At 40.1% G+C, this 17114-nt stretch overlaps 1 protein-coding gene and 1 long non-coding RNA gene across 4 annotated transcripts in view; one reads left to right on the top strand and one right to left on the bottom strand.

Annotated features, from left to right (window-relative positions):
• The window catches only part of LOC113603053 (uncharacterized), a 204163-nt gene extending 187465 nt beyond the window's left edge, over window positions 1–16698 (bottom strand). For 2 of the 3 annotated variants that reach the window (XR_003424601.2, XR_008297392.1), the window contains exon 1: window positions 16067–16698. This is a non-coding gene — a long non-coding RNA (uncharacterized LOC113603053). The remainder of the gene's footprint in view (window positions 1–16066) is intronic. The other variant, XR_008297391.1, reaches the window with a different exon arrangement.
• The window catches only part of GLCCI1 (glucocorticoid induced 1), a 104305-nt gene continuing 102703 nt past the window's right edge, over window positions 15513–17114 (top strand). Inside the window, exon 1 of the mRNA XM_053220328.1 lies at window positions 15513–16102. Within this exon, the coding sequence (XP_053076303.1) occupies window positions 15658–16102 (445 nt within the window). The 5' untranslated portion in view covers window positions 15513–15657. The remainder of the gene's footprint in view (window positions 16103–17114) is intronic.

The following is a 17114-nucleotide window of genomic DNA, read 5'->3' as shown; positions in this document are numbered from 1 at the left end:
AATTAAGTTCAATGAACTTTTATTCATTTCTAATCCATTGTTTTCCAGATTTGCCTGATCATAATGATCACCTGGGGAACTTGTTAAAAATTATACAGTCCTACCCTACCCATTCCCAAACATGCAAAATTAGATTTTCCAGGAAGGAAGGCTGAAATCTGTATTTTTAGCATGGGACTCCAGCTATTCCTCATGATTTACACATTTGGAAAACACAATTCTGTGCCCTTGTCCTATTCCTCATGATGTCAGAGCTCTTTAAACTCCCACATTTCCTTCTAACTGCCCTTTTCCTCAGTGACTGCAGGAGTTTTCCTATTCCATCCCACCTGAGAAATAAGGTGCATTCCCATCAACTAGTGCAGCCTTCAGCAGCAGTGAGTCTCTGCTACAGTGGCAGTAGACAGCATCTACAATCTTGGGTAGGGAGGTGATAGAGAGATGGAAGTGTGTTTCAGAAAAGCCTTTCTAGAGACTCTGACCCTCCCCTTAATGACCAGTTGTAGATGACTTTGCTGCCTCCTGAGGTGACCACACTTAACCTCCCTTTGTGCTACATACATTTTTTCTTTACCTCCACGCTCTTATCTTCCCTTCTTCCCATAATGGGGGGGGGGGGGCGGGCGGGAAACATGGTCCCTTTTTGTCAAACTTGCGCTTTTGATCAAATTCTCTATTGCCTCATGGAAGCTATATCTATGAATCCTCCTCCCCATTCAAAGCTTGGTTTTTCATTTTTTTCTCCTTTGGCTTCTTTGGCTTATAGGCAATAAACATTTCTTCTGTATTCTTGTTAAACCAACCCAACATATACTTTCTTGGTCTCTGTTGAACCCCAGGATCCCATTTTAATTCATGCCTTAGTTTTACTGTCAAATTTCTCAAAAGAACATTCTACGATGGCTACATCTACCTTCTTAATCTTCTCATGACCCCACTGTAACCTGGCTTCCATGGAGCCACATTTTATAGTGTTGGCTTGAAGATTACTGGTGTTGAGAATGATTTTTTGTGTAGCTTTAACCCTCTTGCCCTTTCAGTAGCATTTGAAATTGCTGGTAACCCCATCTTTTCCAAACTTTATCAATTAGTGATCATTCAATTATAAGAACAGAAATCTATTCAAGTAATTGAAACAATACTTTTACTATAAGACTTTAATTTTAATATAAAGAATATATAGAATATAAAATAATATAATCTTAATATAAAGATTTTAACGTAAGACTACAGGAAGCTTTCCCACAGAACGTTTAATAGGGTCATGCAAGGTTTGAAATCAGGAAATGGGAAGCTATCAGTATCCAATAAAGGTTGTTTGTTTGTTTATTTTAGTTTTAGAGAGACAGCGCAAGCTGGGGAGAGGGGCAGATGGAGAGAGGGAGAATCCCAAGCAGGCTTCATGCTCAGCATGGAGCCAGACACAGGGCTTGATCCCACAACCCTGAGATCATGACCAGAGCAAAAATCAAGAGCCAGATGCTCAATAAACCAAGCTACTCAGGCACCAATAAAGGTTTAACAAATAATTATTGATCACCTGTTATATTCTAGGCACTGGCTAGGCGTTAAGCGATCAAGTACTGAGACAAGGCCCTTGCCCTTAGAGATTTTACAATCTAGTGGGGGAGGCTTACCACATAAGCAAGTAAACAAATGTATATTTGCAACTTGTAATGAGCATTACAGATGAAACAGACTTGCTTAATGATAGATTATTACAGGTTATTAAGCCATAGGTGAGGACTCAAAGGATATGCTGGAGACATTTAGGCTGAGCCATGATGAACGTGAGGGAGCCACTAAGGGAAGCTGGGGAGGGTGAGGGATGTAGAAGGAGTGTTTCAGCCTGAAGATAAGCTGTGTGAAGACCCTGATAGAGTTTCAGAGTAATTGCAAGGAGGTTACTACAACTGGAACTTAAAAGATGAGGCAGAGAACAGCAAGATTAAGCTGGGGAAGGAGGCTGAAGCCAGAACAGGGTAGGCCTTTTAAGCTCATTTAATTTGACTGCAAAGTAATTGGAAGACATTGAACTGATTTAAGCAGCAAACAACATGGTCCAATATATTTCCAGGTTTACCCTGACCGGTAAGCAGAAAATCGATTAAGGAAGGCAAGAGTGGAGTGGAAAGACCAGCTAGCAGCTATAGCAGTAGCTTAGGTAAGAGATGATGGTAATTTGGACTGATGCAGTAGCAGAGGACATGGAGAGAAGGGGATAGATTAGACATCTATTTATGAGAAGTAAATGAAAGGACAAGCTGATGGGTTGGAACTGGGGAAGGAAGGAGAGTGAGAAATCAAGAATATTGCCCAGGTCATCTTATTTACAATAACTAGGTGGATGTTGATACCATTTACTAAAGTGGGGAAACAACATACAGAATACAGATAGAACTTCTTTTTAAGTGGGGGGGGGGGGGAAGGGGGGGAGGGGTATTGGGGGGCACTAATATAGAAATTAAGACTTCAGTTCTAGTTCAGATACATTACTTTCAGATGTTCATGGAGACTTCATATGTCAGATAGGCAACTGAATACCAAATTTTAAAGAAATGTCTGGGCTGGAGAGATTAATTTAAGTTGCCAGCATTTTAGAGTATTTAATACCATGGAAATGCTTGAGATAACCAAGAAGAGAACAGAGAATATAGCCCAGTTTTTAGAGGGCACTGGAGGAAGTAAAACCCCTGAAGGACAGTGAACAAGAGTGATTAGTAGAGTAGGAGACAGAAACACATACTCATCAATAATTACTTGGAAGGTAAATGGACTTAACGCTGTGATCAAAAGACATAGGGTGATGGAATGGATTTAAAAAACAAGATCCATCTATATGCTGCCTATAAGACAATCATTTCAGATCTAAAGATACATGCATATTGAAAGTGAAAGGATAAAGAAATATTTATCATGCAAATGGATGTAAGAAGAAAACTGGGTAGCAATATTTACATTAGACAAAATAGTCTTTAAAACAAAGACTATAACAAGAGACAAAGAAGGACACTATGTAATAATAAAGGGGACAATCCAACAAAAAGATACAACAATGTAAATATTTATGCATCCAATATGAGAACACCCAAATACATAAAACAGCTAATAACAAACATAAAGGAACTAATTGATAATATTACAGTATTAGCAGCAGACTTTAACACCCCACTTACATCAATAGATCATCCAAACAGAAAATCAATAAGGAAACAGTGACTTCGAATGACACCCTAGACCAGATGGATTTAACAGATATATTCAGAACTGGGGCACCTGGGTGGCTCAGTCAGTTGAACATCTGACTTCGGCTCAGGTCATGATCTCACAGTCTGTGAGTTCAAGCCCCATGTCGGGATCTGTGCTGACAGCTCAGAGCCTGGAGCCTGCTTTGGATTCTGTGTCGCCCTCTCTCTCTACTCCTCCCCCACTCATGCTTTGTCTCTCTGTCAAAAGTAAATAAACATTTAAAAAATAGATATATTCAGAAAATTCCATCCTAAGACAGCAGAATACACATTCTTTTCAAGTGCATGGAGAACCGTCTCTGGAATAGATCACATATTAAGCCACAAAACAAGTGTCAATAAATTCAAAAAGACTCAAGACATACCATGCATCTTTTCTGACCATAATACTATGAAACTAGAGGTCAACCACAAGAAGAAATCTGGAAAGACCATAAATACATGGAGGTTAAATAACATTCTACTAAACAATGAATGGGTCAACCAAAAAAATCAAAGAGGAAATCAAAAAGGAAATCAAAAAACACATGGAAAAAAAATGAAAATTAAAAACCAAAACGAAAACCAAAATCTTTGGGATACATCAACAGTGGCTTTAAGAGGAAGTTTATAGCAATACAGGCCTACCTTAAGAAGAAAAAAAAAATCAAGTAAACAACCTGATCTTCTACCTAAAGGAGCTAGAAAAAGAACAATAAGCAAAACCCTAAACCAATAGAAGGAAGGAAATAAGATTAGAGGAGAAATAAGTGATTTAATAAATAAATGATTTAGTTTCTATTGTAGAAACTAAAACCAAACCAAAACAAAACAAAAACAATGGAACAAATCAATGACACCAGAGCTGGTTCTTTGAGAAGATCAACAAAATAGATAAACCTGTAGCCAGACTCACCAACAAAACAGAACAAAAACAAACAAGAGGGAGGATGCAAATAAAATCACAAACACAAAAGGAGAAATAATAATGGACAGCCCAGAAATACAAAGGATTGTAAGATTATTATGAAAAATTATATACCAACAAATTGGTCAACCTAGAACAAATGGATAAATTCCTAGAAACATGGAACATACTAAAACTAAAGTGGAAAGAAGTAGAAAACAGACTGATTGCTAGCAATGAAATTTTATCTGTAATCAAAAAACTCCCAAAAAGCAAAGTCTAGGACCAGAGGGATTCACAGGGTGAATTCTACCAAACATTTAAAGATTTAATACTTGTTTTTTTCAAACTATTCCAAAAAAACAGAAGAGGAAGAAAAACTTCCAAATTCATTCTGTGAAGCCAGCACTACTCTGATACCAAAACCAGATAAGGGCATCACAAAAAAGAGAACTACAGGCCAATATCTCTGATGAACATAGATGCAAAAATCCTCAAAATGAACATAGATGCAAAAATCCTCAAAAATCCTTGGCAAACTGAATCCTACAATACATTAAAAAAATCATTCACCACAATCAAGTGGGATTTATTCCCAGGATGCAAGGGTGGTTCAGTATTTGAAAATTAATCAACATGATACATCACATCAAGGAGAGAAGAGATAAAAACCATATGATCATTTCAATAGATGCAGGAAAAGCACTTGACAAAGTACAACATCCATTCATGATAAAAAAAACCTTCAACAAAGCAGGTGTAGAGGGAATATGCCTCAACATATTAAAGGCCTTACATGAAAAACCCACTGCTAACATCATACTCCTTGGGGAAAAAACAGAGTTTTTCCCCCAAGGTCAAGAACAAGACAAGAATGTCCACTCTCACCACTTTTATTCAACATAATACTGGAAGTCCTAGCCATAGCAATCAGACAAGAAAAAGGAATAAAAGGTATCCAAATTGGAAGAAGTAAAACTTTCACTACTTGCAGAGGACATGATACTATGAATAGAAAATCCTAAAGACTCCACCAAAAAATGACTAGAACTGATAAATGAATACAATAAAGTCATAGAATACAAAATCAATGTACAGAAATCTGTAACATTTCTATATGTTAATAGTGAAGCAGCAAGAGAAATTAATGAAATCAATCCTATTTACAATTGCACCAAAAATAATAAAATAACTAGAAACAAACTTGACCAAAGAGGTGAAAGACCTATACTCTGAAAACTATAAAACATTGATGAAAGAAATTAAAGATGACATAAAAAAATGAAAAGAAATTTCATGCTCATGAATTGGAAGAATATGGTTGAAATGTCTATACTACCAAAAGCAATCCAAAGATTTAATGCAATCCCTATCAAAATATCAACATTTCTCACAGAATGAGAACAACCAACCTTCAAATTTGTATGAAATCAAAGAAGACCCAAAATAGACAAAGCTTTTATTTCTTGAAATATAAAAGCAAAGCTGGAGGAATCATAATTCCAGACTTCAAGTTACATTACAAAGCTGTAGTAATCAAAACAATATGGTACTGGCACAAAAAATAGGCACATATTAAGAGAACAGAATAGAAAGCCCAGAAGCAACCCCACAATTATATGGTCAATTAATATTCAACAAAAACGGCAAGAATATGCAATGGGAAGACAGACATTTCAACAAATGGTGTTGGGAAAACTGGACATCAACATGCAAAAGAATGAAACTGGATCACTTTCTTACATCATACACAAAAGTAAACTCAAAATGGATAAAGGACCTAAATGAGAAACCTGAAACCATACAAATCATACCAAAGAGGACAGGCCATGGTATTTCTGACATTGGCTATAGCAACATCTTACCAGATAAGTCTCCCAAAGCAAGGGAAACAAAAACAAAAATAAACTATTGGAACTATATCAAAATAAAAAAAAAAAAAAAAAACAAACTCTTGCACAACAAAGGAAACAATCAACTTAACTAAAAGACAATCTTTGGAATGGGAGGAGATATTGGTAAATGACATATGCCATAAAGGGTTATATCCAAAATCTATAAAGAACTTATAAAACTCAACACCCAAAACACAAATAATCCAATTTAAAAAATGGCAGAAGACATGAACAAACATTTCTCCAAAGAAAGCACACAGATGGCCAGCAGACACATGAGAAGATTCTCAACATCACTCATCATCAGGGAAATGCTAATAAAAGCTACAGTGAGCTATCATCTCACACCTGTCAGAATGGCTAAAATCAAAAACTCAAGAAACAAGTGTTGGCAATGATGTAGGGGAAAAGGAACACTTGTGCATTATTGGTGGGAATGCAAATTTGTGCTGCCACTATGAGAGACAGTATGGAGATTCCTCAAAAAATTAGAAATAGAACTACCCTATGATCCAGTAATCACACTACTGGGTATTTACCCAAAGAATATGAAAACACTAATTTGAAGGGATATATGCACTCCTATGTTTACTGCAGCATTATTTACAATAGGGAAACTATGGAAGCTGCCCAAGTGTCCATTGATAAAGAAATGGATAAAGAAGTTGTGGCATACAGACACACACACACACTGGATTATTATTCAGCCATAACAAAGAACGAAATCTTGCCATGTGCAACATGGATGGAGCTAGAGAGTATAATGCTGAGCTAAATAATTCAATCAGAGAAAGACAAATACCATATGACCTCACACATACGTGGAATTTAAGAAATAAAACAGCGAACAAAGGGGGGAGAAAAAGAACCCAAAAAACAGATTTTTCACTACAGAGAACAAACAGATGGTTACCAGAGCGGGGAGGTGGATAGGGGGATGGGTAAAATACATGAAGGGGATTAAGAGTACACTTATCATAACGAACACTGAGTAATGTATAGAATTGTTGAATCACTATATTGTATACCTGAAACTAATATAACACTATATGGTAACTATACTGGAATTAAAATAAAAAATAAATAAGTAGGTGTGGAAAAAAAGAGAGAAAAAAGTAAGAAAAGTAGCAGGCAGACCAGGCAATTGCAGTTAGACTCCACCAGATCTTTTGTCAAGAAGTTGAGCCTGACCTAGTATGTTGAAAACTGCTAAAATTTGTATTAGGATGAGGTCCAAGGAATATTGATTGGGCCTGGCAATATGGAGGCTGTTGACAACACTGAGTAGCTGTTTTCAGTGGTATGATGAGGGTGGAAGCCAGATTAAAGTACACTGAACAGGAAATCAGTTAACTTGTAGACAACTCTCTCAAGAAGCGTTGCTGTGAAGGGATCAGGGAATTAGAGCTGCAGATGGAAAGGGATAAAACAAGAATCTTTGTTTTGCTTTTTAAAAATGTTCTGATGGAGCTTGTTCGTACATATTTGGGAATAATCAAGCATTTGATGATGAACAAGAGGGAGGGTAAGAAGAGAAGAATTTAAATCACAAGTAGAGGAAAATGGCTTTCGGTAGGAGAGCAGAAAATGTATTACTTGTAATCGAGAAGTTGAGCCAAATGCCAAAAGATTTGCAGATCTGATGGTAGGGATATACTGGAGTTGTACCAGGGTAAGCAGGTGTGGGGATGGTTTTCGACGACTGGAAAAAAAAAAGAGTAAGAAATAAAATAGTCATCATGGGGAACTGAACATATGGTCAGGCTCCCCTCTCTGTCTTTCCTCCCCCTGCTACCAAACTTATCTTCAAAAACACCAAACACTCTCCATTTTATTAAGGAGTGCTTCCTTTCTGCCTTCTTTTCTAGCTTTGTTTTGTTTAACTCTTTTCTCCCCCACTAATGTATAAATTCTCAAAATTTTGCCCTTGATCTTCTGTCCTTTATTTCTACACTTTTCTCCCTTGCCAACTTCATTTATACCCCTGGCTTCAAATACTTTATCTATGTGGATACCCCCAAATCCTTATCTCTGCTGTTCTCAACTTCACTATCATTTAAAAACTACCTTCAAACATTTTTTTTCTTCTTTCTTCTTGTATCTATACTAGATGGTTGGTGTTAAAACTGAACTTATTGTGGTAATCATTTTGAAATACAAATACATAAATCCAATCTTTATGCTGTATATCTTAAATTTATACCATGCTGTGTGTCAGTTATATCTTAGTAAGACAAAGAGGGGCACCTGGGTGGCCCAGTCAGTTAAACATCTGACTCTTGATTTCAGCTCAGGTCATGATCTGGCAGTTTGCGAGTTTGAGCCCTGCATTGGGCTCTGTGCTGACAACATGGAACCTGCTTGGGATTCACTCTCTCTGCCTCTTCGCCCGCCCCCCACCATGATTTCTCTCTCTCTCTCTCTTTCTATGAGAATAAACTTAAAAATAAAGCAAAAAAAACAAAAAACAAAAACCTGACTCCATCTTAATATCCTCTGGATCTTTTATTTATAGCTGAATTCATAATTATCTTCTCACCAAACCTGCTTGTTTTCCTGGCTATGCTTTTCAAGACACTACTATCCTGCCAGCATTCCAATCCTGAAGTTTCAGAGTTGTCTGACCTCCTACTTTCAAGGTCCGTCAGCTGAGAAGGCCCATCACTTTCCTCCTCTCCACATCGTCTGCCATTCCCCTCTCATGAACTAAACTCACATGGATTATTGTCCAAGTCTGCTAAATCATCTTCCAGTATTCAGTCTCTAATCTGTGTTGAAAACTGTCCTTGCATTAACTTTCATGAAACACAGCTGCACTCAGTTTCTCCCCACCCACTCAAGAATCTTTGGCAGCTCCTCACTGCGTACTCAATCAAGAACAAGCCTTACCTACCAATCTCCATGACCTGTCATCAACTGATCCAGATTTATCTTTCATTAACCATCAATCAAGGTAGATGGTCCAATTATCTCCTAATATATCCTGTGTCTTCCTGATGACGAGACTTCTTCATGTTCTTCTTCCTGATGCCTTTCCTCAAAAGTGATCTTTCCCTCCCATCACTTCCATTAGTATTTTATTTATGGCTCTCCTCTTGAGGACCTGTGTTTAGACACGATTTTTCCTCTATTTGTTGGCAGAACTTTTTGCCTCTGAGAGACTACAATTTACCAAAGTGTGAGAACAGATGTGCCCTACAGAGCATACAGTGGTTTCTGACACTCCCAAGACATTTGATAAGTAACTTGGTGAGGAGTTACTAAGGCCTGCGACCAGTAATGTGCTATTAAACCTTCATATAGGCCTATTAGATGTATTGGTGTGGGCCTTTTCAATAAGATGCTGAGTAGGACACTGAAAATTGTGTGCTACAAAAAGCTTAAAATAATAAGAAACTTCTCTAGTCAAGCACTGCTGATGAATTGAATGCACCTTAACAACAGTCCCTCAACTCACTCATGTGGTAAAAAGTAAAATTCAGACACATAAGGAGGAAATTAATCCAGGACACATTCTGATCACTCTAAAGTGATCTTTAAAAAATTAATATTACAATTATCAAGTATACTCTTTTCACAGGACTACTATTGGTCTCATGTATTGTTGACACCATGTTTGGAACTAAAACAAATGGAATGCCGCACCATGTAAAGAGAGTATTTGCAGTTCTTTCGTCCCCACATCTTTAGACTCTGAATGTCCTGGCTTTGTACAATATAGTCTTCTAGTTAAATGATAAAAGTCAACTTATATATCAGCTTAGGGAATGTGCCCCTGGCCTCATAGTTGGCAATAGAAATTGCTGTGGAAATGAAAGCTGAAAAACTGGTGGTCCTCATCACGGTTTTCTATCATTGTAGGAAGAATTATATACTCACTCTTTTGATATTTACTATTTAGAAATAAAATATCCCCCATTTCAGTTGCTTCTCTTGAATTTATTTTAGAAACAAAGCATAGGGGAAAAGCTTCTTGACACTGGTCTCAGCAAGGATTTTCTGGATACAATGCCCAAAGCACAAACAATGAAAGCAAAAACAAACAAGTGGAACTACCTTAAACTAAAAAGCCTTCTGCACAGACAGCAAAGGAAATGGTCAAAGGACCTACATAGACACTTTCTCCAAAGAAGATATTCAGATAGTCAACAGGTACATGAAAAGATTCTTCACAGCATTCATCATCCGGGAAATGCAAATCAAAAGTACAATGAGATGTCACCTCACACTTGTTAGAATTTCTTTTCCAGAAAATACAAGAGATAACAAGTGCCAGTCAGGATGTGGAGAAAAGGTACCTCTTGGGCACTCCTGGTAAAAATGTAAATTGGTACAGCCATCCCGGAAAACAGGATGGAGATTCCTCCCACAATTAGAGGTGGAACTGCCATATAATGTAGCAATCCCACATGTGGGTGTATATCCAAAGAAAATGAGTATCTCAAAGAGGTATTTGTAATCCCCATGTTCATTGTAGCATTATTTACAATAGTCAAGACATGGAAACATATATAAATAAATATAAAATATACATAATGCAATAGTATTCAGTCATAGAAAAGAAAAAAAATCCCGCTATTTGTGATTACATGGATGAAACTTGAGGGCATTATGCTAAGCAAAATAAGTCAGATGGAGAAAGACAAACACCATATGATGTCACTTATATGCGGAACCTAAAAAACCCCAAACTCATCAGAGAACATATGGGAGGTTATCAGGGGTAGACCATGGGCAGTGAGGGAAATGAGTGAAGGTGGTCAAAAGATACAGATTTCCAATTATAAAATGAATAAATTCTGGAGATATAACGTACAACAAGGTGACTGTTGTTAATACTATATTGTATATTTGAAAGTTGCTAAAAGAATACATTTTAAAAGTTCTCACCACACACACACACACACACACACACGTAACTATGTGAGGTAATAGATGTGTTAGCTAGCCTTACTTTGTTAATCATTTTACACTTTAGACCTATATAGTGCAAAATCATAACATTAAACTAACACAATCTCATGTCATTATATCTCAATATAATCTCATGTCATTATATCTCAATAAAACTAGGGAAAAAGAAACAGCAAAATTTTTATTACTTACATGAAATGTTCCTTTCTATTTAAATACATTTTTTTTTCAGTTCCTTTATACAGGCCTCTTGAGAATAACTGTTCCTAACAGTGAGACAGAACTACCTACAAATCAGCAGATGTCATTCCCTAACTGTCCTCAACTGTGCTTCTGTCAATTTCACTTGGTTATTTTTTTTTTCTGCAAATTTCAACTGCCTGTTTCTCCATCACCAATTTCACTGTCCATTTCCAACCTCTGATGAGCCTCCAAGATACACTAGGGCTAATATTTTTCACTTTGCCTGTATAAGGACCAGAATACAAGATATGCTTTCTGTTTGAATGCCAGATCTAATGCAAATATCTGTATGGTTTATAGTAGCCATATGGAACGTTTTTCTACTCTGTGGCTATGTCTTTTCAGCAGATACACCTATGATTATAGGTATGTTTTCTAATAAAAGCCACAGTTCTGGTTCATGGGACAAACACTGGTTAAAATTTGCTACTCTTTCAACGATACTGAGCAAATAATGATTGTCTACCATGTACCAAGCACTACTGCGAAGATTCAGCAGTTATAAAACACAAAGTCTTGCTTTCATGTCTCTTATATTCTAGGCAGACAGAACAAAAAATAATTATATAATAAGTTGGATTGTGATAAGTTTTCTGAAAAAAAAAAAGTAGGACAGAGAATAGGTAATGCCTAGGGGGTGCTTGCAATTTTAACAAGGGTTTTCAGAACACTGGAACCACTGTGAAGGTGGTGACATCTGAGTAAATAGCTGGTGGAAATGAGGGAGAAAGCCATGTGAATATCTGGGGCAAGAACTTTTCAGGCAGAGGGAACACCTAGTGCAAAGGTGCACATAGGCTGTCACAAGCAGTGAGGAGTATTACTGTAAGCATCTGCCAGGGACTAAAATTCAGGCAAGGCTTTTTTTGTTGTTGTTGTTGTTGCTATAAGGAATCCACCTACAAGAGAGTTTAATCAGCTTAAGATGAGCATCAGTGCAGATCTGTTTAGTGTTCTCTCTCAGCCATGACCTCATTGCTAATACTGACAGCCTGGACTGCCTCTTAGATTTGGATGAACCTTGGATGTGCAGCCTGGCAAACTTGGATGAAACCAGAAAAGAGAGGTTTTGGTAGCTCTGTAGGCCTGTTGGTTCTTTACCTCATTTTTCTCTCCACATGGGGCTGCATATTAATCACATGTAGCCAGTGATTCCAAGTTTTAATTTAATCTAAAATACATCCATTACCATATATGATCTAAGAAGTAAATATAATAGAATTCTGCCTCAAGTGAGCTAATGGTGGACAGCCAATACATAAGGCTACGAACAAAGGTGGAAATGCCACCAAACTGTTTGTTCAATGTCTTTACTTCTAGTCAGGGCAACATAGTAAAGAGGTCATTACTAATGTTAACTCTTAAATTAATTTCCAGAGATTGTCACACTTACATTCAACAAATAGAAATAATCTGCACTGGTCCTTTCTCTCCCATAACTAGCAAAGTAGTATAACAGTGCTCTGCTAGTCAAGCAATCTGCCCCTCCTTCTAAGGGTTTTCCAATTTACAGAGAATATTTTCCTAAAGCTTCTGTTATGCCCTGGGAGCCCACTCTCATCCTTGATAAGAATAAACAGTATTAGGAACTCAACAAATGGAGATTTGAAAGCAGGGTTTAGTTTATTTTAGCCTACCTTTGATTTGTCTGGAGACTGAATTCCTCACACATGAAGATCAGTACTTATTTCACAAGAGTAAAGTTTTAAGAGAGGACCAAGATTTCTTTAGCAAAGAGAAGCTGGTTGAACATCCAAATAGGTAATAATGACTTACAAATAACTGAAAACAGGATTTTAAGATGATAGTTGTCTGTGTGGGTTATTTAGATTTGCTTCAGATGTCTGATGTAATTGGCTATGGTAAATTTGAACAGACACAGAAAACCTTTAAAATATGGCTACATATGTGGTTTTAGATCCAAACCCAGTATTGATCATTATGACTGTGGCTACGTCTAAATTTAGAATTATTGTAATCTAATGTGTTGAGGTTGTTCCATACTTATATTTAGGAGTGGCCAGAGAGGACATTTCTATAATGAAACTATGCTGTAATCAAATCAACAACTTAGAAATTTACTGGCCTTTTAACTTCACATATTTAATCTGTTAAAGTTTTTGTTTATGATATTCTGAAAAAGTCACTGGAAAGAAGCTACTTATTCTTTTTCCTCATAAAAGAATGCAATTCCCTAATCAATGAAGAGTCTAGATGGAAAAACTAACACAATAGATCAATTACACCAAATTTGCAAGAGTAAGGTTTTTACTTTATTTAAATTAAAATAGGTCATTCTGGAAAGAAAAAAAAATACACAATGGGCTGCCTTCACTTGTAAAATTTCTTTTGAACTAATGAGAACTTATCTCACATAAGAGATTTGTGGACTGTTGTAAATACTCTACCAATCATGTATTCCACAGCTTTAAGCTGTAATGTGCTAGAACAGAGGGCTTACTCACAGACTCATGTTAGTTTACCTAGGTCAGGCTCTTTGCTCCCAACTTACTAGCTGAGTAATCTCAGGCAAGACATTTAACTTTTTTGTGACTTAGCTGAGTACATAGTGGGAATAATAGTATCTACCTTTTGCATTTTTGGAGGGCTAAATGAGTTAACACATAAAACATTCTTATACCAGTGGTTGGCACATGATGAATGCTCATTAAATGTTAGCTAGTTACTAGAATTATTCTAGTGTATGATAAAGTGAGGAACTACCACCAATCTTAATGGGAAGTACTGGATGCAATTCTTGTATTTTTATTGGGTTTCATTTACTTTACAGAAACTAGTAGGCTTTTTGGTCTTAGAGTACAAGGAAGCAGAGAGGGATGGCTCCTCTAAGCGAAACTAACCCCTGCATAGAGTGCCTGAAATCACAGGAAGCTTGTCAGTGTGGGCAGACACCAAGAGCAGACCAATCTAATAACCCACTTCTCTCTCTTTTTTTTTTTTTTTATCTCATGGAAATTAATGGAGAGTATCTGATGTAGACCATTAAATTAATTGTTCCTGTATAAGGTTTAAAACCTTGGCTTACCATAGGGTAAACTTAGGCTTTTGTTGGTCATCCAAATTCTCTGTATCTCTTCGGTTTCACTGCAGAATTAAAACCAAATTTACCACAGTGGATTGTTACAGCGAGTCTGGCATTTATTTCTCCCAAGAGGCCATCTGCTTCTGGGGAAGGGCAACAGGGTGCCCTCCATTAATATATCTAACTGATGGTGTAATGATGCACAATTCCTGGTTAACCCTTGCAATTCACAGTTATTGTCTTGGAACATAAGATGGTATTCTCTTTTCACTGCGTAACTACAAATGTTAGGATAGACTTTTATAAAAGTATTGGCCTACTCTTCAATCCTTCTAGACTTTGCTTTTGATGCCCTTAAGTTCTTTTAACTAGTCTACTAGCCACAAAAGCTCCGATTACTAAAGTTAGAGGGGAAGGGATATTCTTCTGGTTCCAACTTCTAAAACGTCCCGCCAGAACAGGTGTACTTGCAAAGTAAAATTAGCCTTAAGGGTCCTCTGTCTCAAGTTGTACAACTGGCCCAGGAGGGTGGAGCTCTCACGCCCTGTTTACCGGCGTGTGTACCTGTGGGTGTCGCGGCACGCGCAAGGACACACACGGACCCACTTTCTTAGGTCAGCCCAGTCAAACCCTCCGTCTTATCCCAAGGGCTGTCAACTCTCACGCCTCTTTCTGCGCCCTCAGCCAGCCCCCCGCTTCACTCTTCCACTCCCTCACGCCCCGCCTCCAAAGTAGGAGGTCCCACTCTAACTGGCAAGTGCTCCTCTCACTCCTACTCTGCAACCAATCACTTGAGTTCTGGTGGAGGGCGGCAGAGCCAATGGAAATGCTCGTTGCGGCAGCTGCCGGGTCCAAGCGCCGGTAGGCGGTGCCGGGGGCGGGGTGCGGGTGGGGAATCAGTTGCCATTTGGAGTGAGGAGCAGGCGGCGGCGGCGTTTGCGGTGGCGCGGGATCCGCGGAGAGCCAGACACCTCGAAGCCCTTTCCTCCTGCCCAGATCCCCAGAAACAGGGGTCCGGGCCCTCCCTGCAGTTGCCAGGCGATCCCGCGCGTGCAGCCCTGCGAGGCAGCGAGCGGCCCCCGAGGCTGCGTGATCCGGACTGTTGCCCCTCTCCCCTGTCAGCGCGATGCCCGGGGCGGCGGCGGCTCTGGGCTCCTCGCGGCCCCGGCCGTGACCGCCACACCGAGCCCGGCCCGGCGGTTGGGGCCGTTGGGCGTTTGTTTTCGCAGCCTTCCCCTCCCCCCTCGCCGAGGCCGCGGGGGTGCGCGTTGGGAAGGGGGAGCCAAGAGACTCCTCCTCCTCCCCGATACCCCCGCCCCTCCCCCTTACACACTCGCACGCACTATCGCGCCGGCTCCTATACGCTCGCGCGCCGCCCGCTCCGCGCCTCGGTGTCGGCCGGCGTCGTCCCGGGCCCGCGGAGCGACCATGTCCACTGCCTCCTCCTCCAGTTCCTCTCAGACCCCTCATCCCCCGCCGCAGAGGATGCGGCGCAGCGCCGCGGGCTCCCCGCCCGCCGCCCCCTCCGCCGGTAGCGGGAACGGAGCGGGCGGCGGCAGCGTGGGTTGCGCCCCGGCTGCGGGAGCCGGCCGGCTGCTGCAGCCCATCCGCGCCACGGTGCCCTACCAGCTCCTGCGGGGCAGCCAGCACAGTCCCACGCGCCCACCCGCCGCCGCCGCCGCCGCCTCGCTGGGTAACCTCCCGGGGCCCGGCGCGGCCCGCGGCCCCAGTCCGCCCAGCCCGACGCTGCAGCCGGCCGCGGCCCCGACCGAGCCGACGCCGCGGGCCAAGGGCCGCCCGAGACGGTCCCCCGAGAACCACCGGAGGAGCAACTCACCTGAGAGACGGAGCCCCGGCTCGCCCGTGTGCAGAGGTAGCGAGCCCAACCCTTCCGTCCTCCCGGGCTGCGTCTTCCCCGACGGTTCCCTCCGTGGAAACTTCAGCCTCTCCGGGCTTCTCTTTGCTAGTGCATTATCGAAGGTGTGAAAGTGGCTTTGGGAATCTCACCTCCCTGCGGTCGCTGCGGGGCTTGGAGGAGCGAACTGCAAAACAACTTTTATTTGACCCACATGCCGCCCCTCAGATTTTATCTTCCATCACTCGCCTGCATCGAAAGGTTTTTCAGTTTAAGAGCTGATTAGCTCACTCATGTGTTTGCTGTTGGTAGCGGGGAAGGAGGAGCTGGGCGAAACACTTAAAAATACACGCACACAAACTCTGGCAGCCGATAAGGTGGTGGTTGTAATCTACAAGCTCTTTGTGCTTTCCTACAAAGTTCCTAACGTGTCTGTGATTACTGGCATATATATATTTTTTCTTTTTTGGAAGGGTGGTGGCATTAGTTATGATGTAAGGATTATCTGTTGGATGTGTAGAGGAGACAGTTTTGGGTATGCAATTGAAGTGTATAGTGTTTTTTTTTCTTTTTTTTTTCCCCCGTCTCCCTTTTTTCTCTACTTAATATAGTCATATGCATCAGAGCAGTACTTCACTGGAAATAGTCAATGCCCAACTCAAGATTTTCATGGTAATTTTCTAAAGACCTGTTTGTGGAGTGTGCTCACTTTTTCCTTCCATTTTTAAGTACACTTAACAGTTAAGTTGAGCTGTTAAAGCATCTCAAGTTTCTTTTTTGTTAGGTGTCAAAGGTAGTGGTGAGCTAGTGGATGCTCTAGGCTTCCCTTAATGTTTTCTGTTTTGGTTTGGTTTTGTTTATGTCTGGGGACAGTGCATGATCTAGTTGAGTCCTGGGGGAGAAAAGGAAGATTAGCCAAAACAGGGACTTAAAGCTCATAAGGGAGAGTGGAGTAGCTAATATAATTAGATACCAGGCTAGAGCTACAGATGCTGCTCCTGCTGCAGTATTGTGGAGACAACTGATCATA

Source organism: Acinonyx jubatus, chromosome A2, assembly GCF_027475565.1.
Source record: "Acinonyx jubatus isolate Ajub_Pintada_27869175 chromosome A2, VMU_Ajub_asm_v1.0, whole genome shotgun sequence".
Classification (NCBI taxonomy): Eukaryota; Metazoa; Chordata; class Mammalia; order Carnivora; family Felidae; genus Acinonyx; species Acinonyx jubatus.
This window is presented reverse-complemented; position numbering and strand designations above follow the sequence as displayed.